This window comes from Vanellus vanellus (genome assembly GCF_965231255.1).
Source record: "Vanellus vanellus genome assembly, chromosome: 1".
Taxonomy (NCBI): Eukaryota; Metazoa; Chordata; class Aves; order Charadriiformes; family Charadriidae; genus Vanellus; species Vanellus vanellus.
Genome location: NC_138905.1, coordinates 34,637,249 through 34,664,203, shown reverse-complemented (window position 1 = coordinate 34,664,203; position 26,955 = coordinate 34,637,249). Strand labels below are relative to the sequence as shown.

The 26,955-nt window shown below is 42.6% G+C and overlaps 1 protein-coding gene and 1 long non-coding RNA gene across 2 annotated transcripts in view; one reads left to right on the top strand and one right to left on the bottom strand.

Annotated features, from left to right (window-relative positions):
- The window catches only part of ARID2 (AT-rich interaction domain 2), a gene marked incomplete at its 5' end in the record, with an annotated part of 104,241 nt that extends 101,800 nt beyond the window's left edge, over positions 1 to 2,441 (bottom strand). The window contains 3 exons of the mRNA XM_082489954.1: positions 825 to 922; positions 2,096 to 2,189; positions 2,350 to 2,441. Of these exons, the coding sequence (XP_082346080.1) occupies positions 825 to 922; positions 2,096 to 2,189; positions 2,350 to 2,441 (284 nt within the window). The remainder of the gene's footprint in view (positions 1 to 824; positions 923 to 2,095; positions 2,190 to 2,349) is intronic.
- Positions 2,442 to 5,212: 2,771 nt separating this feature from the next.
- The window catches only part of LOC309683680, an 81,484-nt gene continuing 59,741 nt past the window's right edge, over positions 5,213 to 26,955 (top strand). The window contains exons 1-2 of the long non-coding RNA XR_014270232.1: positions 5,213 to 5,501; positions 5,953 to 6,016. This is a non-coding gene — a long non-coding RNA (uncharacterized lncRNA). The remainder of the gene's footprint in view (positions 5,502 to 5,952; positions 6,017 to 26,955) is intronic.

The window sequence follows — 26,955 nt, the reverse complement described above, 5'->3', positions numbered from 1 at the left end:
AATGTACATAAAACTTTATTCTAAACGAAATATAATTGTCTATATATAGCATCTAAAAACACTATATAAGCAATAATTTTAAATTCTTTCACACAATGAATAATCACCAAAAGTTAATAAAAAATATTTTTTAAAAAAAGTCGTTCAGTAACTAAACACACACAGTAATTTAAAATATTCAATATGAACTCCATGCTACATTAAAAAATAAACTGCATCACAAGAAACAACCTGTATCATTTCAAGGAATGTAATCTCATTTTAAAAAACTGCAGAAATCCACTATTTTTCAAGTAACAGCAAAAATTATTTAGCTCATTTTACTCTAAAATAAAAAATAATGTATGCAGTTAGTAATTGATAACAATTTAATTTATCCAAAGCAGTCTACCTTCCTGCAGATGCATTTTCATTCAATGCCTGACTCCACTGAGCAGTAAACAAGTTTACATATATCAACACATTTCAGTGCTCCAAAAATTAAGCTAAGTTTCTGTAACTACAATAACATGATCTCTTAGTAACAGTCCTTTAGTACCGTGATTCTAAAACAATCACTAAAAATGGCTCTGACATATACTGTTTATGTACCTGGGATCCCTTCAAAGTTTAAGGCTTGCAGATGTAAAATACAAATAAAATAACTACAAAACAGAATTACCTTTAACTGATCACTGCACCAGACCAGTAAGGAATTACAAGTTCTTTCTGGTTTATTTTACAGCATTTTTAAAGAGTAGGGGTATTTTTACTATTGCTCAGACTGAAAACCAAATATAATCCCACACTCAAAAATACTACTGCAACAACTTGATAGCACTCACCGTAAGTAATACTGTTTTAAAGCGAAGGCAGCGTTAGAACAACTTCTGGGAAAGTTAAACTCCTCTACAATTTCTCCCCACTGATTCTTCTCTGATACCTGTCAAAAACAACACACAGGCCGAGATACACAACGTACACATAAACACGTCGCTGTCAGCGAACATCACAAAAAAACCCCACAAGCTGCCATGAAGCAAATAGGTAAATATATAAAAAGAAATAAACGAGAATGTATATGGGATTTAGGACTATATATTTTATTGACAGTCGGTAGTATTTCCCCTTCGGGAATACTCCCGCTTCTCACCGGTATTTTACTTTATTTATTTTTTTAATATACACATTTATTTTTTTTCGGGGGGGGGGGGGGGGAGTGAGGAGAGGCCGGGAAGGTTTGTATTGTTTTGGGGTTTGTTTGTTTTTGTTTTTACTGCCTGGACAATAACCAATCGGGAGTCCCTCTGTCGCCCCCTTTTAAATCCTGCCGCGGTCCGTTAAAAAAAAAACCCAAAGAAGTTTAAAATCCGTCAGAGCCGCCTCGGCGGGGGCGCCCCCTGGCCTGCGGGGCGCGGGGGCCGCCGTCCCGGGGGGTCCCCCCGAGACAGATCCACAGACACAGAGAGGCCTTTCTTTTGAGGCCTACATTTCTGTCCCTAGCCTTGAAGCCTAAAGATGGCTATTTGATTACACACCGTCTTGGGTGCCCCTTTTGTTATTTTTCCCGGGGAAGGGCTCGGAGGGCAGCGCCCGGCCCCCCCCGGCTGCGAGGATCGTTTCCTAGCCCATGCTCCGTGCCGATTATCGATGTTAAACATGCCCGCTAATTTTGAGTTGCACTAAAACTGCGCTCAGACTCTCTCCTCTCTGTCTCTCTCTGTGTGTGAGAGAGAGAGAGAGACACACACACACACACAGAGCTGCCACCACAAGCGAAAAGAAACTGCCTCTCGCCGACCGGAGCTCTGGACTCCCCCCTTCGCCTTCTCCCGGGGAAGGGGGGGAAGGGGCGAGGGGCTCTGGCGGAGGCGGGGGGAGGCACGGGCGGGGTGTGCGCCGTACCCCCGGATCCCCCTTCATCGCTCCACCGACAAGGCCGAGCCACCAACCTGCCTGTCTGCTCGCTTCCTTCTTCCACCCCCCACCTTCTCTAACCGGCTTTAAATAGGACGGTTCCCGGCCACCCCGGCTCCCCCCGCCGCCCCCGGGGGTCAGAGGAGACTTTTGGGAAGAGGTTAATGGGAGGGAAACCCAAATTAAAACTTCCACTCACCTTCCCAAATCCGCCTAAAGTGGTGACTCTGGTGTAGAGAGCGTGAAGATCCAGCTCCTTCCCACCCACCACGGGGATCTTCTTAAAAGGAGACCTGCCAAAGGAGATACACACAAAACACCACAACTTGTCAGCTCTGCCCCCTTTTCTCCCCTCGCTGGGGCTGCCGTGTCCTTCAGGGAAGGGGCTGGAAGTTGGATCTGGTCGGTTTAAAAGCCTCCCCCCCTCCCGTTCCATCTCCCCATTTTCCTCACCCTCTGCTGTGGTGAAACTGCCGCAGCTCGTCCAGGAAAGCGAGTCCCTTTCTCCGCTGGTCTGCGTGGTTTTTACCCGTCGAATTTGCCATTTTTGTATTAAAAAAAAAAAAAAAGGTTCTCGTAAAAAAAAAAAAAAATCCAATTTAAAAAAAAAAAAAAAACGGCCGACAACAACAACAACAATCCCCGGCTCCTCCTCGTCTTTAAGAGACCCAGGTGCCCGTGCTCGGCCGGGGATCAGCCATGGAGAGGGGCTTGCTTAAAAAAAAGTTTAAAAGGAATAAGGGAGCCCCGAGAGTGTGGTAATTGCGAGTCCTGTCTCCTCCACACAACACACAGGCAAAGAGACGGGGAGGGAGAGGGGCACCTCTCAGTAATTCCTCCTCCCGCTGCCGCTGCCTCTTCTCAGCACCACAAACCCAACCGATCCAGCCTGCACATGAGACTCAACATGGTGCTGCTGGATCACACAATGAATTGGGTTACTGTTGTGGTGGGGTGGGGGGGGGTGGGGGGGGGAGCCGGAGTGAGGTATTGACAGTGTGTGTGTGTTACAGCCGCGGCTCCATGCGATCTCCCTCTCCCTCGCTCGCTCCCTCGCTCCCTCTCTCACACACACACACTGTACAGCTACGGCGGCGGCGGCGGCGGCGGTGGCGGCGGCAGCGGGATTCACTTCTCTTCTCTCTCAGACAAAAAGATCTGAGGCCGCCGTGCTTCTGCCTGGAGGAGAGCGCAACACAGCGGACCCCGCAGGCCGGTGCCGGTACTGCGGAAGGCAGCTCTAAAGGCAAAAGCCAGCACAGCCCCAGCAAAGCAGTTCCTGGCGGGGAACAATAGGCTCCTCTCGCCGCTAAGGGCTCATCTGCAATGTGCCGCAAACTTCACACAAAGCCGGGCGGAAAGAGGCGAGGGAGAAGGAGAAGAGGGGAGGAAAAAAACGGCTACTACCGGTTGTTCCGGGGGCTAGGGGCCCGGGAAAGGGCCCTCCCTCGCCAGGCTCGCACCGATCAGCCTTCTCTGCGCTGGCTGGCGGCCGGGGGGGGGCTGGGTTGGGGGAGGGCAGGAAAGGTGGATTTGGAAAGCGGGGCCGAATTTTTATATTTTTTTTTTATAAATTGGACTGAGCCCAACGCCCCGAGTTCAAGGGGAGAGAAAACAACAACTGAAGGGGGCACTGCTGGATATTTGGACTTTTTGGAAAACTTTCCGAGTCCCCCGGCCTGAGGTGTTCCCGAGGGCAGGAAGTGGCCCCGGATGGCACGGCGGGGGCGGGGGGAGGGCAGCGGGAACCCCGCATTCCCAGGCGCGGAGTGTTTAAAACTCCCCCAAAGGAGAACGGCCGAGCGCCGTCACAGGCAGGGGGTGCCCTGGAGAGGTTTGCCAGCAGGGGCCTGAGCTCTGCCTGGCTCCATAAATACGTATTTATTTATTTATTTATTTGCCTTCTTTCTCTTGGAGTATACCATGGCCTGTAATCCAAGTGCTGTAGGGCTGCTGTACTAAGTCTAAACTGCCTATATATTTCTGTACACTGATGAATGTAACTCACAGCATAAAATTAACGAAGGAGGAAGGCCTTGGCCCTCACCCTCGGCAGGCAGTAGCCAGCAGTGGCACTTGCAGGTCGCCTTTCCCTCTGCCCCATGGCGTGTACGGTGTTGGTAAAGACTTGTCTCCTGAGGTGTTTGCCATGCAGGGGAGCCCAAAAGAAGACCTGCATGCCCACGCCGATGGAGCCCGGCCCCACTTGGGGTAAAGAGGAGCAAAGAAAGTGCCCATGTGGTGAATGGTGCCTTCTGTTGAGCCATTGCTCCTCAGGTAAAGCGAGTGGCGGCCCAGGTGGGCATTTGTCCTTCTCTGGAACGCAGAGAGAGCCGCAGGTGAGCGCTTGCTCCAGTTCAAGAGATGCCAGAGGAACATTTGCCCCTCACAACCAATACACTGAATTCCAAGGCCAGATCGGGCCTTCAGGTGGTTTTTTTTTTAAGCAGAACTCCTCATTAAAGTCAGTAAAGAGCTGTGTTTTAAAATCAATGGCACATTATGGCCCCAAGTGAGCACTTAAAGAAGGAAAACTATAGTTCCTTTCAATTCCATGTACTAACTTACTTCAGGAAATAATTTTTTTTTTCCCCCAATGATTTTTTTTTTCCCTTTTTACACGAGTGGTGTTTCAGCTTGAATATAGCCATAGAGTTGAAGATAAAGTAAGATGCTTGGTAAGGTTTGGCCTGGGCTCACACTTTGGGGGGAAAGACATCCCTCAGTTTCACATTAATAACTCTGTGTTGAAAGTCTGTGAGGATGGAGTGGTGGTGCATGCATTTCAGTGTAAGAAACAGCATAGTGTCTATTCACTGTAGCATTAAGCCCCCCCCCCCCCTTCCTAAAATTAGACCTGCAGCAGATCCTGGTCTGCAGCTCCTGTCTGTGACACTCCCGAGTTTCTGCTATTTCAGCAACAGTATGCATAAGACTCCCAAAGCCAGGATAATATGAATGAGAGAGGTTTAAAACAAGTGACTGAGGGGCTAAATCGCTCTTTCAGACATACACGGCTAAACCTTCCTTTCCCAAGAGGGCGGCGGTTGTTAAATCAAATCATGCCTTAAAATTCCTTAAAAAAAGGTGGGGGTGGGGGGTGGTCTCCCCTCCGTGAGGGGCGGTCGGCAGAGGTGAGCTGCTCTGCCGGCCCGGGCGCCGTGTGGAAGGGGAGTGGGAGGCAGCGGGGGGGGGGGGGGAGGATAGGCAAATTGCGTAGCAGGGCTAGGTGGGTTTCCATGCTAAGCGCAGCAATTGCGCACGGTCCCTTACGTAACTGTCAGCTGGGGATTCCCTAGAGGGGGTCACTTTATTCAACCATTACACAGACCCCGGCCGCCGCTCCGGCGCGCCTGGGGCTGCCGTTTGCCGCCGCTTACTGAGGCTGCGGCTCCAGCTCAGCGCGGCGGCTCCTCACAAAATGGCGGCGCCCATGGAAAGCGGCAGCCCCATTTTGTGCCCGGCAGAGCCTGTCAACAAAACGCCGACTTGGCCAAGGCTGAGGAACAGAAGGCGGCGGCTCGTTCGCGTTACAGAGAGCGGAGGGAGGAGAGCGAAAGGATTTCACCGCCCTCCCGCCGCCGAGAGGAGACTTTCTATCAAGTGTGCGCGTTGGGGGAGGGAGGAGAGGGAGGTGAAGGGGGACGCGAGCAGCCAGCGAGTCAGAGGCTGCCTTCTCCCAGTGCGGAGCTGCCGGATCTGCGGCGCGGGGGAGGGGAAGGCAGGCGAAGGCAGGCGGCCTTGGCGCTGCCCGCCCCGGCCCCGCCGCTCGCCGGGGCCCAGCTCGCTGCTGAGATCCGAGGGCTTGGGAAGCGGAGGGGGGGGGGGGGGGGCGGGGGAGCGGCCGGCGGCGCCGGGCCGGGGCGGGCCGCGGCGGTCGCGGGAGGCCGGGGCTGCCCGGGCGAGGGGCGCTGCTCCCGGCTCTCGCCCTGCCGGGCGGACGGAGCCGTTGCTGTCGGATTCCGGCGAACCTGTAATGAATGACAGGACGGTCTAGCTCTTTATGTAGCTAACTAGGTCACTGTCAGCACTTAATTACTGTTTGTTTCATTTTAGTGCGTGCCTTATGAATAAACCGGCTATTAGGCTGAGGCTTCAAGTAACACTATCCAGCACTAAGGTACAAAATGTCTGTATTGGACTCTGATCTTGTGATGCCAGCTTGATAATAATTACCGTTTTACATTAGCGATGTCTTGGTTCTTAAAGCTTGGTTCTTCAGCTTATAGCTGAAATAGTTGGAGATCCCCTATGATAAGGTGGTGAAGCTGATATTAGTCTTACACCACCGGTTTTATTTGGTTTTGGTTTGGTTTTTTTTTTTTATATTGATGGGGTCTCCCCTCTTTTTTTGAGGTAGAGAAAGGGCTTGTGAATTAAGACTTTTTCTTTGATTTATCTGCCATAATATGCATGCATTTTAATGGTATTAAATAAAGGTGATGACCTTTTCCTGGTGGAAGTGATAATTTTTAAATGTACAAAAATTATGTTGATGTTTAAGAATTATGAAATATCTCTTGTTGCGTATTAAATAGTCAAACATTAAATGTAGGGGGAAAAAATCTCACTATTTAGGAAAAAATAATCGTTTTATTGATTTCTGTATAGTACCTGTCAATGCAACTTGAATTTCTTTAAATTGTAAAATAAAACCTATGCTATTATACACTGCTTATAAAAGTTATCCTATACAGTGAATTTCGGTCTGTAAATGTTACGTGTGGAGTGAGCATTCTTGCAGACAGACAGTGCAGATCCAGTAACTGAATTGTCACTATTCAGTAGTGGTTGGGTGTTTTTTTGTTTGGTTGGTTGCTTTGGGGGTTTTGGTTTGGTTTTGTGTGTGTTTTAGTTGCTTTTTTTTTTTAAGTATAACTGTGCTAAGTGAATCTTCTGTTCTAATAGCTGAATCTTGCGTTGCAGTTTCAAACTTCTTTCTCGAATCTTTAATACTAAATCTTGTGGTTATTACCTATCTGCCGAACTGCTGCTATCCAGAGAACAGGCCACAGTTGCTCTTGTCAGTGTGCCACTAACTCTGCGTTTGCTTTCTGGTGGGTGAAATGGTCTTGTTCATTTCTGCTTGTGTTGCTCTTGAATTGTGGCAACATTACGTTTTGATTAGAGTAACTAATATCACTAGCTGAATGCTACTTACATTAAACAGTAAACCGTAAATCCATAGAAACTGAAGTTAGGGTATTTTGTTTGTGTTTATGTGCCTGTGTGTATATGTTTTTAGAAAATGCAGCCTATTAGATGGGCTAGAGAAGAGAGTAAATTCACTCTTAAGACTGCAGATGCTAGCGTGTAATATAGGTGCATTCAGAAAATAAACACAAGAATTACAGGATGAGCATCTGGAAGAGGAGAAACGTTCAGAAAGCCAGTGGTAAATTCTAGTGACATTCATCCCAACCATTTTTAATAAAAAATTTTGAAGTGTTGGAGTTAACTGCATACGTTAGGCTAAAGACTTCTCTGTTTGCACAGCTTGCTGTGACAAATGTACACTTCAACAAGGGGCATTTACTCAGCAAGGTATTAGTCCTACCTCTTCTTACTGAATAATATTTTAAAATTCTTTATTAAATTGTAGTGTACTAGCTGTTTTTAAAGATGCTGCTACTTTGTATAGACTGTAAGTGGCTAGTCTTCAATGGTACGGTATTAAATCAGAAATTAAAGGTCTTATGCATGAAATTAAATGCTAAACAGTGCAGCAAAGGTGGGAAAGCAGACATACAATATTACAGGCTGCTTCTGCACACTCACAGAATTTCCACTACAGTTAGTAGAAGGCCTGGCAGGCTTGGTTTAGATAATGTTTAGGAAAAAAAAAATGCTTTTACCTTGAAAAGAACCAACTTAAGTTGTTTATTTAAATTTTACTTATGACACTTCCCTGCTAAATCTCCTACTGTGTTGCGCGCCTTCCTAATTTCAACTTATTTTTATGGTATTACTACTCAGGAAATAGAAGGAAAAATGGGCTACATAAACACTGTTGTAAATACTCAAGTAAATTGATTAAAGACTTTTAAAATGTTATCTGTAATTGTTGTAATTTTCTAATACTTGCTGTTCTTCACAAAGGTCCACAAAGGTCTTGGAATCAATGAATTTTATGATCATCTAATCTCTAAATTAAATAACACTTCAAAGTTGAGGGGTTTTCAGTTGTGCAATGAAGTATGAAACATGAAGCAGGAAAACCCTAAATGCAACTGAAGGAGAAGTAAAAATAAATACGTAAATGTACTCCCACTTGATTTCAAAACTGCAGTGCTTTTGAAATCCCAAGTCTTTTGTAGGTTCTGACTTATGTGTTCTGAACACTTGAGGTTGGCAATACTTCAACAGTAAGTTTAGAAAGATTATCAAATTCATATCCTTTTCTTACAGGTAAAAAATACTTGCTGCATTTTTTTAAGTTATCATACCAGTACTGCAGATTAGGGCCTTAATGGTGGAAAATGTTTTGAGGTTCTAGCAAGCATTGGTCTGCAGCACAGAAGTCAGGAATGTCCTGTCAGCAAACTGATGAGAGTTTTTTAAAAAGAATAAAACCATATTTGCACTTAGTAAATTGCCTGTTTCAAGCATTACTTTGTGATTCCCTCTGTGTTTGTGTGATCTGGTGGATGGCACACTTCCCCTGCCACTATAGCTGTACATGTTCCCTGAAATAGCACTGGTGTGATTCATGTTTCTGGTTGGATGTGTGAAAGTTTGATTGAGATGCAAAACTGAGAGTTCTTCTGAATGTTAAAAAGGAACCGCGCTCAGAAATACAGAAACGATCAGGTTAAATTTGGCTCAAACTTTAAGGGTTTTTGTAGATTGTAAGAATGATGGTATCACATGAGTGGTGAAGCTGTAGTTAACTTAAAGCAAAACCAAACCTACTAACTTCATAATGTGTGTTAGAAGTCCAAGAGGTGAAATGCTACTAGTAGGAGAATTCCCAATATTGCAGATCTGCCAGCAATATTTGCTTGTCACGTAGCACTGTCTCATCTTTATATTTTTACTAATTCAAATGGCAGTCAACGGTAGCTAAAAATATGTAGAAATTTCTCTGAGTAAGCAGTTGGCTTAGTTAACTTTTATATAGGCATAAATGAAAAGGGAAGTAGTTTGTGCAACTGTGAATGTGTGGACAGACAATACATGTGACAATTTATGCATTTCAATATAATACATGCTGCAGAAACTTTTCTGAAAACTTAAGTACTAAATGAAAGGAATACTGATTAAATAACGTTTAAACTAATTAATCTATTGAAATTGCCCAAGCAAATCAAATACTTAAAAGCAGTGAAAACACATGAATACCCACAGATGCACTTTTGAAGGAGAAAATTTGTTGTTGTTTAATTATGATTCTCAATCTAGCTGTTGGTGATCTACTTAAAATGGATTTGGTCTTAGAGACGGCTGATATATGAACAGCATTGCATTGAATGCTGTTGTGTTGCCCAGATAAAAGGAAGTATCTCTATTCTCAGACTAACTAAAAGGAGAGAAAAAAAAAATCTCAGACTTACTGCATTGGTCAAATGCCAGTGGGACAACTAACTTGAAAATGGCACTTAAAACATTGGACTGCAACTGTTTAACTACAGTGCTGCCTTATGTAACTGAAAATCTAGTGAGAAACAGGTTTTGAGGTGGTTTACATATAAAGGGCTATCAAATGTAGTGAAGTATCAGTTCCTGTTGCTTGCAGTAACATGATAGCATTTGAAGCTCTTGGGGAAATCTATGACTCTGTTCATCTCCAGATATTATAAAAATGTTTATTAGGCTGAACTGCTACTGTTTTTCAAATTTTGAACCTTAACATAAGATCTGTCTTGCACAGAATCTTGCAGCAAACAGGATAACTGACATTGCTTAGGAAAAAGTAGAAGAAATTGCGTGTATATATGCTTCTGTATCTTCCATCAATTCTTGATCTTGGGACTTCCAGAGCTACCAGGATCACTACGTTTAAGAGCGACTGATGTGCAGAGCTGGGGCAGGGTCTGGTTCTGAGCTGAGATGTACCTAATACTGTTCAGAGAAGAGTGAATGTAGTCCCCTAATGCCTTCCCAAAAGGCAAAAGTACAGTCTGTGGATATTTGGGGTAGCACTGTTAAATGGCGTTACGCAGACTAGTCTGCTTAACCTTGTCCTTATCGAGCTTGTGTGCAGAGCGGGCAAACTGCAGGCCAGGGAAAGGTCTCTTCCCTCTATGAGACTCCCTTGCATGTGTTGGAGAATAGTACAGAAGCTGGAAGAATTCTTGCAGTCCTGCTGAAGAAGGAAAAAGGGAGATGAAAGAAAAGGGAGTGAGGAAAAACTGATAATTTGGGGAGGGGCAAACCCCTCTCTAGGTGGCTTTCAGCAGTGTCACAGGCGACTTCTGCTTCAGATATGTATCTCCTTAGATGTAGTTACCGTACAGTTTGTTTCCATCTTTTGCTGATTCAGAGATATTTAGTACTGCAGCTATTCACACTTGATTAGTAATCTTTAGGCGTTCTTTATCGTTGTAAGTATTTTACTTCAATTTCTTGAACACAAACTTCCAGTGACTGAAGTCATGTGCTGAACCAGGGGCTGCTTGTAGTGAGTTCCCCAGCATAAATAGCAGTGCCCTGAGCTTACAGTACGGTCTCTCAGAATGAAACTTCATCCTGTGTCATTTCATTCTTCATCAAGTTACTCTAGCATTAGTTTACAAAGTCAAAATACATATTTTTCTTTTAATGCTACAAGTTTAGGTAGATTTAAAAGACAATAAAAATAAAGTAAGCTTGTCTGTGAATGAAACCCTTAGAATATTGTGTTTGATCTGTTACCTCTGTTTTCATAAGTCTGGGCTCATTCTTCACTTTGCTTTAGGAAAATGAAATAATGTCATAGTTTTTCCTTCGAGAGGTTGCCAAGCTATTATAGAGCCCCAATGGTGTTCCTTTGGAATTACTTGTGCTTAGCACTTATGAAAATGGAGTTATGTGTCCTTAATCCAGGTGTTTGTGTCATGTTTGCAGTACTATACAGAAATTATAGTACATATTTGATAGTGCAGGTTTCTCCATGTTGTTTAAGTATTGTGCTAAGGAATCCTCTACTCTTGCCAAAATATGCTAATTAAGCTTTCAGAGATGTTTTTTAATTATTTTTTTAAAAGTTTGGGTAACTAGTTGCAGCCAAGTTCATATCAGGATCAATTTATTTATTTCTAGAAGAAAATATGTAGACGTACAATTTATTTTTTTTTCATCTGCCAAAGAGTTCTTGCTTGAAATGCAAGTCTAATAGTTTTCTGGTTTCCATCTGTGTGACGTCATGCGTGTGTATTAAGATAGTCCTTAATTATATGATCTTTTTTTTTTTAATGCATGGTCCTTCAGTTTGAGATGGATGCTGCTCACTGAATTAAAAAAAAGAGAGGTTACGTTTCTGTATCTGCATGATGTTTAAATGTTTATCTGAATACAGATTTTTTTTTTTTTTTTTTCATACAGGCTTTTCTGGAGTAATCGTTAGGAGAGTATCTTAATGCTCATACTAATGAGTTCCCAAAATTCTGAACTAGTAGCATTATGTTCACTATAATGCTGAGAAAGCTAAGGCGCAGAGGAAGTCAGTACAAGAATGGCTGCTAATTTGGGGTGTTCTTCATTTAATCAAAGCACAGTTTCAATAGATATAGTTTACAGGTTACTTTAGAGTATAGAGGTAGTTCAGCAATAGGAAGTGCTAGCCGTAACTTCGGAGCCACATTAAATTCAGTTGTAGGCTTTTTCATGAACTTGTGCGTACATGCTGCAGTCCTGTCTGCGTTATTAGGGCTTTCCTAGCGCAAGATTATTGTGATGCTCCATTCTTTGAAATGTTTACAATGCCCAGAAGCTGCAGTCAAGAAGGCTGTGTAGGTATGGTAGATACTGCTTGGTATTTCTGCATGTAGTTTCCAGAGGCTCGAATTTGGAACTCAGAAAATGAGAAACACTTCATTAGAGGCCACCGATTCGATGGAAGAAACTCGCTGCTCTGTGTAAATACCTGATAAAGACAGAAATGGAAATGGGATATACCCAAGAGGATGCATTTGCTGTAGCCTCCCAACATCCCCCATCCCTGCCCCAATGCCCACTGCTGACTCTTGGCGCCTGCCTGGGTACCAGAAGAGGGAGCACGGAGCACAGTGGAGCCCCAGCCTTAACTGCAGTCCCCACTGCTGCCTCTGGTAGGACCAACCTGCAGCATTGCTGATGCCACAGAATTTTCAGAAAACTCAGCTTCTAGCTCGCTATGTATTTATTTATTTATTTATTGTTCTGTGTGTGTGCAGCTTGAGATTCAAAAGCTTATTGCTTTATCATGATGTTCAATAAGAAAACTGCCCAAAAGGCATATCCCCAATTCAAAGTCTACTCACCCACTAAATTTCAAATTCTCTCTTCAAAGTAAAGGCCTTTTCAAGTACATTAAGAGGTTTTTTTTCTGTACTTGAGTAAAAATGGGAGGTTTTTTTCTCCCCTAGTTTCATACTTACATTCTTGTTGAAAATTTCTTTTGAAAACATCAGCTTGAGGCAGACACCTGGCCTGGAAAACTTCTTCCTGAGCAGTTTTAAGTTCAGAAAAAAACAGTATTATCTTCAGTTGCTTCTTCTTACAAGTTGTCTTGGAACCTGAAGTCCTATCGAAATTCAATCCTGACAACATATCCTAGTACTGTTTGGCTCTATTTGCATTTAGAGTCACTATATGCGATGTGATTGCAAAATATCTGTACGCTGGGCTCAAATACAGGAAGTCAGCTATCTGGTGATAAGTTCAGCTCTTCTGACATAATGCTAATTACTCAGAATAACACTGCCCGATACAGAGTCGGTGTATGAACGGAGGGTAGCAAGTCCTGTGCTTGTTATCCACGTAGTGAAAATATTCCTTTCAGTGGTGAATTTGGTGCTGGCTTTCTCAAACGGGCTTGGGGCTTGAAGCAGTTATGTTGCGTTAGGTACATCCACTGAGCCTTTGGTAGTATCTGAACTGCATCCCTTTGCTCAGCAGAGCTGTGATCACCGCATCCCGTCCTAACTGTTGTCACGGCATCTCAGTCCCAAGATTGGAACAGCTTGATCAACTAACTGGATGTCCTGGGAGAATTCCCAAAGGATTACTTAGTTTGCTAATCTCTGCTCAAGGGCTTCTGGTGGCTTCATTGCTAACAAAGGCTTAGCCTAGTAAGTACTGCCTGCTATTTCTTTTTTGTTGTTGTTGTTTATTTAATTTTTAAGAAAGGACTGCCTGATGAATGGCTAGTGAGCATAATGCTAAGAGCCTTTTTGTCCTCACTGTGGTACTACTGGCTTCAGTTAGGTGTGAGAGCGATAGAAGAGCTTTACACAGCTGTTTATTTGTCCTTAACCATGTCCCCATCCCATCCTCAAAAAATGTTTGGGACATGTCTTTTAGCAATGTAATTAGAACACAGAGGGCTACTCTGTGGTCACATGCCTCTTGTTTGAGGGGGGCGGGGAAACCACAAAAAAACTCCAAAACAAAACCCCCCTATGGTTGAGGGAGAGGGAAGGCTTTGCAGTTCTGTTTATATGACCTTAATAAGCACAGTTACTGTAGAATTGAGACTTTGATGGCCTAAAGTTAATAATATTGCTCTATAAAAAAAAAAAAAAATTCTTCATTAAATATTCCAGTAGGTATTTGGATATTATACTGAATATTTGTTATAGTGGAGAGTCATCAAAAGTCTGCTTTTTGGTGCTCTTCTGGTCTCAGAGAAGACGCAGGAAGGAAAACTTGGTTTTTGTTTGTTCTTGCTGGTTTCAATGGCAAGTTGCAGTTCCAGGGTATGGAAGTCAGTGAAGCTGGCTGCTTCTCTGTGCCTGCACGTGGTTCAGTGCCAGCTGGAAAGGAGCAGGCAGTTTTCAAACAAATCATCGAAGCAGCCTCAGTATTCTTCAACGTCTTTTCATGGAAAGTGATGTGATGTTTGCAAATTTTTGAAGAAAAAATTGGCAGAATTTTAGATGGCCTTTTAGGTAGTCCAACAGGTCTTCGCCTGCCTTGGTAGATGACAAAACTCCACCACAAATGATACGCTGTGCAGTCACTGGCCTCCTAAAAGCTGTCGTGCACACTTCAAGACCACAGCTCTGCAGGTGTCTTGAAAGTGAGTTGTCCTGCTTGATGAAGGAGCTTCCCTTAAGTTTCCCCTTTGCCCAGTGCCAAAGCAGAGTACTGCTCACTGGATGTTAGGAACATAATTATATAAATATAAAAATTGGCAAAAGTGAAGCCACACATCACCAAACATATATTGGGTTAATTTGTTATGGCCTTAGTAAACTTGCTGATCTTAAATAGGAGGTAGCAGTAACTATTAAAACCCACAGCTTTGTAAGTGCAAGTGAAGTTATGGGAAATTTAACATTTGGAAAGGAAGCAGTGAACAGGCAGGTGCACGTGCCTGGGTGTGACAGGAGGAGGGACCACTGCAGGCCAGCTATCTAGGGTGGCACATTTGGAGTGTAAACTATCAAATGCAGCACTGTACCACCTCACTGAGTGCGCCGTTCTTTGTGCTGGTGCCCTGCACGTATCAGTAAGAGAACAGGAGCTCTTCGAGTCACAGCTCCTGTTGCTTCTTCCAGGACCTGAACACAAATGCCTACAAGGGGTTTGGGACGACATGTCAGTCTGTTGGAACTGGAGTCCAGCGGTTGAGCAGGGGTCCCCACAAAATGTTGGATCGTTTCTCAAAACTAGAGTCCTGGTATTCTGTGTAATGTCTTATGGGTGATTAAAGTAGTCAGGACTTAACGTACTGATAAATAGTTTTCTTTATCATCATGCTTCGTTCATGTCAAAATTAACTGGACAAAGCTGCTGCCAATTCCCTACTCAAAGACAGTAAGTAAAGATACTTGCAAAGAAATACTCTGCAGCAGTGTTGCCAACTAATTTTTAGTAAGGGTTTGCTATTTTAAAATACTTCATGTGTATCCTGATCTCTAGAAAACAAATTTTCAGTGTTTTCGTGGAGGTACAAGAAAGCAGATTGTTAATGTGAAAATATAATCTTCTGTCTGAATATAAGATATAAATTGCAGTTTGGATGCATATACATTTGTACAGTTTGATCCCAGAATTTAGCTGTCCTAAGTACTCTCCCTTATATTCTGTGATGCACCACTTACACAAGAAATAAGGGTGTGGAGAGGAGATGGGAGTGTCGCAAGCAGCTGGTACGTGTGTTCTTCGTTTGCACACCAGTCACTTCTTAAAGTATGCTGCAATTTCAGTACAACTTTGCAGTGGTTTGCACATTGTTACATTGTTTTAAAATATTTTATACTTTGCAGTGGTTATCTAACTTGCAGACATGAACAATAAAGTTTTGTTGTTTAAATTTCTGCCGGCCTGATTGTAATGAAAGGAGAAGTATGAGCTATGCAAACAGATTTTATTGAAGTATAAAAACAGAGCCAGCAATTTACACAATCTACAGAAATGACATGTCATTACCACAAAGTAGCTGCTACAGGAAGTAGCTCTCGAATTGTGTGCCAGATTATGTATTAACTTAAGGCTCTGCTTACCCCAATACATAAAATTAATTGGGGACAAAATATTTCATGCACTTTAAGGGCCCCTTAAACCTTTAAGGTGGGGAAGAAAAATCTAACAGACAACTCCTAGCTCTTTTATTGGACAAGTTTTGATGTAAAAGCTCAAATCTCCTCAAAACATGGAATATCCGAGTCATGAACATGTGCATGCACAATATCCATGTCTCCTCTTGACCAACGTGGGTCTCGTGGTGCTGCTTCGTTCTAGGAACAACTGAGATTTTGGGCAAGTCCCTGATGCTGAAAACCTGCAGGTAGATAATTTACATAATGATATCACTAACCTAATACAGTAGTTGACTTGCCAAGCTAGTAGCTCATTAATTGGTAGCAGTCTGACTAGCTAGTTTCTGAACAGCGGTATAATAGCCTCATCCTGCAGCAAAGTGGCTTTTTACAGTTATGCCCAAGTACTCAAACCGACGGCAAGTTCTGGAACCACTGCTAGTGGTTAGGTAACACAAACTTGTTCCACAATTAGTTTAATACACCTTAAACTGGTGCTGCTTCCAAACAGAAGCATACCATCCACCTTCTCTTCTTCCTTGCTCTTGGCATTAGCATTCACGCAGCTGTACTGCAGCCTAGATAAAGATTAATTCAGATGAAAATGTACAAGGCAAAAAGGATACCTTTTAAAGGGACTTGTTACCTAAGAAGATTCGCTGTGTGAAGGGCAGTGTCAGTGCAGGGTGGAAATAAGCATCAGGGAAAGGCAGGGCTCCCTCTTCCTCTCATCCACCTTCAAAGGCTCCAGCATCCACACCATTCCGATACCAACAGCAGGACAAACATTGTCCCTCTTGTTCACGCTGGTTAGGGAGTTGAAGAAACCTGAAATCGAGGCTGTTAGGTGCTGCTACAAGTTCCTTCTTGCTTTTTAAAAGGATGATGAAGAGAGGTGGTGGGTCTTTTGATAAATATTTCCTCTAGTTTGCTTAGCCCAGTTGCCGCAGGCATTCTGAAAGGGGTGCACCTGGCTGAATAGTTAACTGCACTCTTTATTTCTTTTTCAAGGCAGGTGGGGTACAACTGTCATCTTGTGGTATTTACAAGAAAACAGAAATAGAAAACTAACTTTCATTCTACATGCAGCATGTCCATGTGGGATGGACACAGACAATACAGAAATTAGTTAGAAAAAAGCATTTTGGCTGATAACCACCCTATTATATTTTCGTTCTATTGCCTACTTTAAGCCTGTGTGCCATAGAACTTTGCACTGCATCCAAAGACCTAAAATTTGGAGTTTGCAGGACTTGGGGATGGAGGGAAGGTGGCCCTAAAATATCCATAAAGAGCCATGTTTGCTGGATATTTTCAAGATTGAGATTTGGAAATAAGTTTCTCTCCTTCACTCATGAAGAATCTAAGACAGAACCTTCTGGACCATGGCACATCTATATTTAAATTTTCTGTACATATATACTTCTTCCACCCGCCCCATATTTTTCTGTGTGTAAATTTTAAGATAATGCATATATGAAATACATTCCACACCTGAAGTAGTGCAACTATGGGATATTGCTGGAATGGCTATGCTTCCTGCATGTCTTCATGCAGATGAGAGAGACAAAGGATACATACCACAGCCTTCATTTTGGTAAGATTAATATTTTCAGTCAACATTAAAACTGAATGCTGAAGTACTGTGTTGTTTCCTCTTGAATTTCCAAACTGCTGCCCTCCTGCAGACCCATTGGTTTTAATTTCTGTTAAATTTCAGCCATTTTAGCCTTCTTTCCAGTTTCCACTTCCTCTGCCTCCTCTCTGCAACACTTGGGAACTGGAGCTACAGCACAGCAGCCTGGGGATTCATGGGTCCCCCATAAGTATGGTGAGAAGAATGAAATTGCAATTAATTGCAAATTGTAATTTTATGCTATAAGTACTAAAGTTAAGCAACTGAAAAATAAGTACAGACTTTTAACTGTTGATTTTCAGTTAGAAAACCTCCCCTTTCCCGTGTCAATCATGTTAAACTTATGCAATGCTTTAGAAAAACAAGGGGAGAGGTAGCTCTTCTAACAGGTCACAGTGGAAGTTTTGCCACTCCAGCGGTGGAAAAAGGGATGGAGGCCAGAATAATGCAGCAACATCAGCCTTACCGCTTCCTCTCTCTTACTTCAACAACTAGGGGCTTGGCTTCTGCTGAATAACACAAGAGCTCATCATTTCTTGCAGTCCCAGTACGGTTATAGCCCTTGAATTGCTTGAAAGCCTTGGGAGGCTCCAGAAGGTCAAGTCAAATGCCTCTGCATGTGAAGTAAGAAATGTCACACTGTTTAGACATTGGGCTGGGCTCAGAGTAGTCAAAGTTAAGTAAATTCCTGTTCTTCAGTGGAAAACCTTTTTTCTCACAATAAGACATTATACAAAGTAATCTGTATTTATTATGTGAGCTAGAGCAGAGGATATGGAAAGTCAGGAATGGAAATAAAGAAACAAGATAACTTGTTTATCCCTCTTTTTAAACGTAAACCTTTCAGATTTTAGCTATGAAGTCCATACTCTTCCAGCCCAGCTGTTGTACTTCTCACGCAACTGAGAAACACTATATAAAGCACTTGGTGTTATGATAGAATTTCTCTTTCACTTAACTGCAGTTTCCTTCCAGGAAACCAGGTCCTGGTTCAGCGTTTTATGTAAAATCAAAGGAGCCAGGTGCTTCAGAATCTCTGTGACTGAACTGGGAGGCCAGCATCATGTTTTTCTCTTAAATATAGTCTTGGATACCTCACACACAGTCGACATCCATTAAGGTTTTTAATTTTGCTTAAAATGCTAAAAATCTTTTTAATTCACTTATCTTTTCTCCAAATACCTTCTTGAAGTTTTCTCTTTATAATGCTAGAAGAAAAATCAGAAACAGCTAATTATTAGATATGGAGACATTATGTTAAACATGATTCTTTAACTGATTAAACTCTTTTTTCACGCATACTGTATCTTCCTCTTTCAAATGAACTTAACCTATAATCTAAAAATGGGCCTTCACTTTATATTTGTGAAATCTTCAGTAACATTATGGGATTATTCATGTATAAAGTTGTGCATGCAGATAACTGAAGGACCACAGTTTAAGAATGCAAACAATTGCTGGTAGAGACTCTCTTTGTTATCTGCGGGACCTGCGATTTCCAATAAAATGTGACATACTGATTGGGGAATCTTAAGTGCTACCACAGTAAAAAAAAAAAAATATTTTTTTCTTATTTACAGCTGAGGTTAGCCATAAAATGAAGTTTGAAGGAAATTATGCCACCTAAACTTAAAGTGGTTGACACAGTTTAAGAGAAAAATCAGAATTTTTAAATGGCCCGTCTCATGAACCTGGCTGTGTTTTCCAGTGGCAGAGGGCCATGCAGAGCCTACATTCCCGCTCCTTGCTACAAAGCCCAAATTTGGTATCCTTTAACATTCACGGTGTGGTATTTATTGATGAAGAGAATAAAGAGAACATTCTGCACTGGAAAAACAACCCATCTTCCAAAGGAATGGGATTTCTAGTCCAAAGGAAAAGGAAAATCTGACCCGTGATGAAAAAATTATCATCAAGGCCACATAGTATCCAGCTTGTAGGTGAAGAACTTTAAACATGCTCTCCTGCCCCAAATATTCCTGAAGCTTGGCTGTGATGCTTGAAAAAGCTGTCTAGTAGTCAATCAGCAGGAAAATCTGCAATTTAAATTTAGATGTCTAACCTATAGAGAATAGTTGTCCTGGAACAGGAACTGCAAAACTCAGGAGTGAGTGGCACCACTTAGTCTAGTGAAAAAAGTCTTGTGCAAAAGAGGGCCTTGGAGCTTTTTCAAGCAGAGGTGCTGCTGTCTGCAGGTGCCTATTTTACCTGGGATTTATAGCCCAGAATGCTATCCTGATAGGTGTTTATGTCCTTTCATTTAAAATAAGATGAGGAATCCTCTTCAGGAGGAAGAGTTGTCATCTTTCTGCTTCAAATACATCAGCTGGGAAGTTACAGCCTTCACTGAAGAAAAGCCAGGTTCTATTTTAAGTGATAGACCACATCTGTATTCACCTTGTAGGAGGTATGCAGGCACTATTACTCAAACTGAGAGACTTTTCCCCTTTCGTGTAGGATATGAGGCAGGGAGCACCCCACACAAGTTTCTCTCAGGGACAGTGCTGAGGTGGAGCGGCCTGCTACAGTGAATTTCAGACAGGTAGTGAGTTGTTTTCTGTTTATTAGACACTCAAGATGTGTATGTGCCTCTACAAGTCTTCTCCAAAGACTACTTTTCACTCGGCCTGACTTATAAAGGCTGGATCCTATCGTCTCCTGTGCAAACCAGGACCCTTAACTGCCTTAGAAGGTGATGTATTTCTGATAAATTTTCAATCCATCATTATTTTAGAACAAGAAGAGATCAGGAGCTTGAACAGCAGAATTACAGATTTGGAAGGTTATGAAGACATCATTAAATTCAGAAGTCCGTGGCCACATTAAATAGGCAGGAGCTGTGCTCTGGCAAAAGCCTTCATTACTGAATCAATAAGAGGTTATTCTCCTAAGAAGTTTTCCCTCAAGGAAGCAGCTCTAACCCTCACTATATCAAGACTTCTTGGGCACATGAGCTTAGCAAGGAAGCTCATTGGCAAGTGAAATATGGCAACAGGGAGTAATTTCCAGCACTGTTTCATCTGCTAGAGCCTACATGGAGTAACTGCAAGCATACTACCTTTCTCATCTTTGCCACTGATGAGTCTAGGAGTACTATGTGTTCCTTGGACACTGGGGAGTGGATAGGACTCAACATGGAATGGACTGCTCTGCTCATCTCCAGAGCTAGCACCAACAACCTGTCCCCTTAGTCTCCTTGTCCGCTCCTAGCCTCATTAGGGGTGATGAAGATAGCACCTGTCACAGCAGGCCTTGGCACCACAACGTTTCTAACCTCCTCACACTTGTATCACATTTCTCCTGAGGATATGTTACGAGCCTTTTGCATCAGGGCCCCAGTATTCCTCAGTGCTACAGCTGTGTTAAAGGAGCCTTCTCCCTGAGACTCCCTGTGGCAGGTGATAAGGGTATTCAGATCTTGAAGGACAAGTGAGATTTCTGCTGTCAAGACAGTAAAAGTACAACTCCTTATTCTAGGGGACACCAGGTTCCAGACATGTATCAGCACTTGAAGCATGGATTAAGTGCAAAAAATCCAATGACAATTTCTTGAGACAAGTGATTGGTGAGTCAACTAGGGGAGGTGCTCTGCTGGACCTGTTACTTGAGAACAAACTAGCTGGGGGTGTGGAGGTCGAGGGCAGCTTTGGCTGCAACCCTGGGACTGGATAGTTAAAAATCCTGAGATAAATGAGCAAAACAAATAGTAAAATTGCCAGACTTGACTTCTGTGGAGCAAATTTCAGCTTGCTTGGGGATCTGCTGGGCAGGATCACATGGGAGACAATTAGCTGCCCCTGGGACAGATAGTTGATCTTCAAGAACAGCCTCCTTCAAAGCACAGAATTGGTCCATTCTAAATCACAGAAAGATGAGCAATTGTGGTACAAGGCCAGTATGGATGAGCAGGACACTCTTGACTGACCTCAAATACTTGAGAGAAGTATGCAGAAGGTAGAAACAGGTCCAAGACGACCTGGATGGAATATAGAGACATTGCCTAAGTCTGCAGGGAGGGAATTGGGAAAGCCAAAGCTCAGCTGTTGTTGCGTCATCAAGGGATGTGAAGGGCAACAAAAAGGGCTTTAGTAAGTAAATTGGCAACAAAAAAGCATCGTACAGAAAACATGGGCCAAGCACTCTTTGTGGCAGGGGGGACATACTAAAAAAAGGCATGGAAAAAGATGAGATGTTCAGTGCCTTTTTTGCCTTTTATTGTTTTGTTTTGCCCTTTTTTTTTTTTTTTATTCGTAAGCCTTACCCTCAGTCCTGAGGCTGGTAGCAGAGTCTGAGGGAGCGAAGCTGTAGGCACAGTGAAGACTGAGCAGTTAAGCCAATCGGACATACGCAAGTTCATGGAAACAGGTGGGGTGAATCCAAGAGTGCTGAGGAAGCTAGCCCATATCACTGCGAGTCTGCTGCCCAGTGACTTCAACAGGTTGTGGTGACTGGGGACAGACGGAAAAAGGCAAATGTCATACCCACCTTCAAGAAGGCTGAGAAAGAGGATCCAAGGAACTACAGGCTAAGTTTATCCTCAGTCTCCTGAAAGATTTCCTCCTGGAAACCATTTTTGAGCTCTTGAAGTGCAAGAAGGTGATTAGAAACAAACAGCATGAATTTACCAAGGCCAAACTGTCCCTTACCAGCCTGATTGGTTGATCATGATAAGAAGATGGGTTCTGTGGACAAGGGAAGAGTAGTGAATATTGCTTATCTTGACTTTAGCAAACCTTTTCCCAAGGTCTTTGATAGTATCCTACCAGTCAAAATAGTGAGATGTGGACAGGATAAGCAGATGATAAGGTGAATGGGAAACTGTCTGAACTACCAGGCTAAACAGGTTGTGATTGGCAGTACAAAGTCCATTTGAAAGCTGGTTGCTAGTGGCAATCCCCCTCAGGGACAGATTCTGGGGCCAGTGTGGTTTGGTGTCTTCCCTGTTAATGATCTGGACTATGGGAGAGAGTGCACTATCAGCAAATTTATGAATGATACCAGCCTGCAGGGGAGCAATTGATATGCTAGAGGGCGAGGCTGTTATTAAGAGGGACCAGGACAGGCTGGAGGAATAGGCTGCCAGGAGCCTCACCAAACTTAGCAAAGGCAAGTGGGAAGTCCTGTATTGGGCATAGAATAACCCCCTGCACTTGCACATGCTGAAGGTCAACTAACTAGAGAGCAGCTTTGCAGAAAGGGATCTGGGTCCTGGTGGATACGTGGAGCATGAGTTGGCAGTTGGAGTAAACAAGGTCAACCTCATCGTGGATTGTATTAGAAGATGTAACCAGCAGGTTCAGGGAAGTAATTATTCACCTCTATTTGGCACTTGTAAAACTGCCTCTGGAGTACTGTTTTTGGTTGCACAGCACAAGACATTGACATACTGTTGTGAATGCAGCAGAGCATCACTAAGATCACACAGGCTGGCACATACAAGCATATGAGGAGAGCACGGTAGGGTGAGTACAGAGAGGATATCCAGACTTTTCTTGGAAGTGTATGGTGATAGGGGAAGAACTAATGGATGCAAGTTGCATCCATACAGGAAATTCTGCATGTAAGGAAAAATATTTTCACTGTTAGGATGGTTCAAATGCTGGAACAGGTTTTCAATAGATTTTGTGGAATCTCAGTCCTTGGAGATATTCATAGAATCATAGAATAGTTTAGGTTAGAAGGGACCTTAAAGATCATCTAGTTCCAACCCCCCTGCCACAGGCAGGGACACCTCCCACTAGACCAGATTGCTCAAAGCCCCGTCCAACCTGGCCTTGAACATTTCGAGGGATGGGGTATCCACAACTTCCCTGAGCAATTTGTTCCAGTGCCTCACCACCCTCATAGTGAAAAATTTCATCCTAATATCCATTCTAAATCTCTCCTCTTCCAGTTTGAAGACATTCCCCCTCGTTCTATCACTACATGCCCTTGTAAGAAGTCCTTCTCTAGCTTGTAGGTGCCCTTCAGATACTGGAAGGCTGCTATAAGATCTCCCCAGAGCCTTCTCTTCTCCAGGCTGAACAGTGCCAACTCTCTCAGTCTGTCTTCATAGGAGTGGTGCTCCAGCCCTCTGATCATCTTTGTGGCCCTCCTCTGGACCCGCTCCAACAGGTCCATATTTAAAACCTGACTGAGCAACCTGCTTTTATTGGAGCTGCTTTGAATAAGAAGTTGGACTAGCTGACCTCCAGGGATCACTTCCAACCTGTCCATCAGAGGGGCCAGGCAGAGAACAGCAGATGGCAAGTTTGCCATTGCAGATCTGCTAGAACCCTAATTGCCCTCAGAGAGCTGGAGTGTCAAAGGTAAGGCATGTATGCATTTCAACACCCAAAGATAGAAGCTAAGTTTCGATTTTTAGGACTGCAACTGTCAATGTAGAACCCTAGCATCAGTCTGAATCTCTTTTTGAATCTGGATCTTAATGCTGAACTTTGAAAAGCATGGATCTATTTTCAAAGAGTGTAGGCTTCTCTACTGGAGACATGAAAGACCTAAGAGGATGATTAATCAGGATTCCTTTGAGGGACATGTTCCTTCCTATTGTCCTAAGATGAGATTGGAGATAGTAGAAAGTAGCAGATGTTTTGGAGTGGTCCTGTTGTTTTCAGGACTGTAAATTATTGTTTGTGGGTTTCTTATCTGCTTAATAGTTAATGCATACTTGTCCGTAGATAGCTAGTGTACATGTCTGCAATTGGCACCTTTTTGGAATTAGTTCATATTTGTCTTCTAACTGGTGTTAATTCCCATTTCCAAACACTCTGCTTAGCTTCAGCATTAGCAAAACTGTATAAGAATATGATGTTGCTGCAATCACAGTGTTGCGCAGGGCTCTATGTGGAGCTGTCCATTACAAGAAGAATTGTATAAAATGAAAAGCTGATTTACATTAGTATCTTTCTGTTAAAAAGTTAAAAAGTGTGCACATTCTAAACAGTACTTGGAAAAAAATGTCATCAATCTCCTTATGACTGTGATCAAATTCTATACATTTTATAAGAAACAGTATGAACCTATCTTATGTCCCACTAAAAATTTAATGTACATGATACATATTTTAATGGAATATATGGCTTTTCCTTCTTCTGGTGTGATCATTCACAATTTTGCAAAATTGATAGGGATCTCTGGTTTGGTAGCAGCTTCCACAGGTCTAGGTAACAGGACAAATAGAAAGGAGTGGTTAATCACAACCCTTATCTTAAAGAAAAAACATCCAGCATACTTTTAACCTTTGATAACTAGAAAGTATTACATGTGTTTTATCTTAAGTCTAGCATTTCATCATTAGTTTGATAATGCCTCTCTCTGTGTGACAAAACAGTTAGAACATAAACCCTGTGCTCCTTTCCTCAGTAGTGTTAACAAATCCAGACACTGACTTATATTTTATTAGAAATATGGGGAAGGGGAAAATGGGATTTACCAAATGTGGAAAGAAAAAAATATTTATCAGCTTGCAACACTTGGATTAAGTTATTTTATGCTCTGTAAGAAAAATTATGTGGCTGTTCAATTTTGTTCTAGAAGAGGTTCTGTGATCCAAAAACTATAACATTTTCGGTGCATCTAATAAAAGCCTCACTCACATGCTGGTCACAAGAATATGCTTCTACAAAAGAAGTTGTAACTAATGAGTCTCTTTTCCCTTAGTTAAGAAAATAATTTCTATTTAAATATCTTTGAAATTTCAAGATCTGCATTTTTTTAAAAGCTATAGTTTAAGCCTATGATATAATCTGAAAGCTATCAAACATACAATCTTCCTAATGTGCCAGGACTTTGATTACATAAAATACTTTGTTGGTTGATGGTGAATATTCATAAATGATATATATATGGTACACATATGCACAGTTTAAAACATCATTGTAAAAAAAAAATAGCTCTATACCTATGGGAGATTTAAAAACCCTGAATCATTCCTTTCTACCTCTTTTTTTCTTCTATTTTTAATAGTGCCTGTTTTGGGCATATTATCTCAGTATAATTTCTGCTATGGTAATGTCTCTGTAGGATCATCAATAGTTCCTCTACAATGAGAACTGGAAGATAGTCTATATTAGCTACTAGTTTACTTGATAATGTCCTGTAATATCCCTAGCCTTCGGCCAAACTCATTGAATTTCTCTCCTGTTTTAGACTGGGTAGAGGCAGCTGATAGGCCTGGAGTCACAGTCAATGGGGATCTAGTCAAAACAGTCAATATAGTCCAGAAAGTGAGTCAACTCATTTTAAAGCAGGCATCTACTTTTAGTCAGATGAATCACTCTCTAGACTCCATTGATGTAGATATGTCAAGCTGGATGAGATGGATCCCACCCTTACATTCCCTAGATGTTTCTACTCACTTGTTTGAGAGTGAATTGAAGCATTTCAAAAAGAAGTTTGTAGTGCAGATTGTCTCAGCCTTATTGAGTTAGTCTCAGTAGTTAATGCATATGTCTCAGCCTTATTGAGTTATCTGTAAGTCACCAGCTTAGCATTGCCAGCTGCATACGTGGACTGTACTACACGTGAACTCTTCATGGTCTGTACGTGAGTCTCTGGTGCATTCAGCTTTTAAATGGGATAAGTTCCTTTGGTGTTCTTACTAAAAACTGACTTTAATAAAAGCCATATTTACACTTTAGAAAGCTTGCTTTTTAAATAGCTCCAGAACTTTCAAATTGTTGGCTGACAGGTTCTAAAAAATCTTCCAAGTGTTGTAAGAACTGTACCAAATCCATATCAGATACACATTCTGACTGAACATCATTATGTAATGCATGCTAAATTTTGTCTGTGAATTTGTTTACTGGCATGTGAATCTTATCTCATGTCATTGTTCTGGACCTCCTACCACTACGATCCTTCTCAGAAACAGAGAGAAACATGGAAAGATTGGGTTGAAGCTGCAAATATGCTTTAGATAAAAGAAAGAGAGGAAAGATAAATCTGATGGATCAACATGCACAGGGAAGGGGGAAGTTAGCCTGAACTTCTAAGCCCTTCGGCTTATTCCATGTCGTTTTCTCCAAACCCTGTGCCCTTTTTTGTTCCTGTCCCCCACCTCAGCTGGGTTGTTTGTCTAATGCCCAATTCCACTTCTTCCTTAGCAGATTGCTGGCAGGTAGGGGAAAGTGATGAAAGAATGGACGGCCCAGAGCAGTTGCTGGCATTTGTAGGTCCTTATAGCAACCACCAGTGCCATGTTTCATCACTGACAGGGTAGTTCTTAAAGGCTTTACCTTGCAGATTGGAAGCGTGCCATCAGCATGCGGAGGAGATATGAGCAGATATCCTCCACTGACTCGTTTGCTTTGCATGAATGAAGAATAGAGGAAGAAATTAGCAACAGCATGAAATTTAAGGAATTGGTATTCTGTATTCTTTTGGTTAGTCATCTCTCAAGTAGCATGACATCTGGATGGGAACCACTCTTCCTCCTGAGATGTCTCAACAGTCAGGTCATGATAGGGATGCTTCCACCCCCACTTACTCTAAGGGTGAAATCCTTGAGACGGATTATTTGTTCCTCTGCTCTGCATCTGTCTGCATAATTCTGGATGCCCTTTGCCTGGAGGAAGCCACAGCCCAGCTCAAGGTGCAGAGGCTTCCTTTATAGCGTGGGAGGAGAAGTGGGAGTGGATTTCACAGAAGCCTCTGATCGGGAAGCTGCCTGAGCAAGCCGGTAGGGAATGGCTGCATTCCAGGGGAGTTTCCCAATTGCTGTGCCACTGAGGCATGCTGGGGAGCATATGCCGGCCAGTC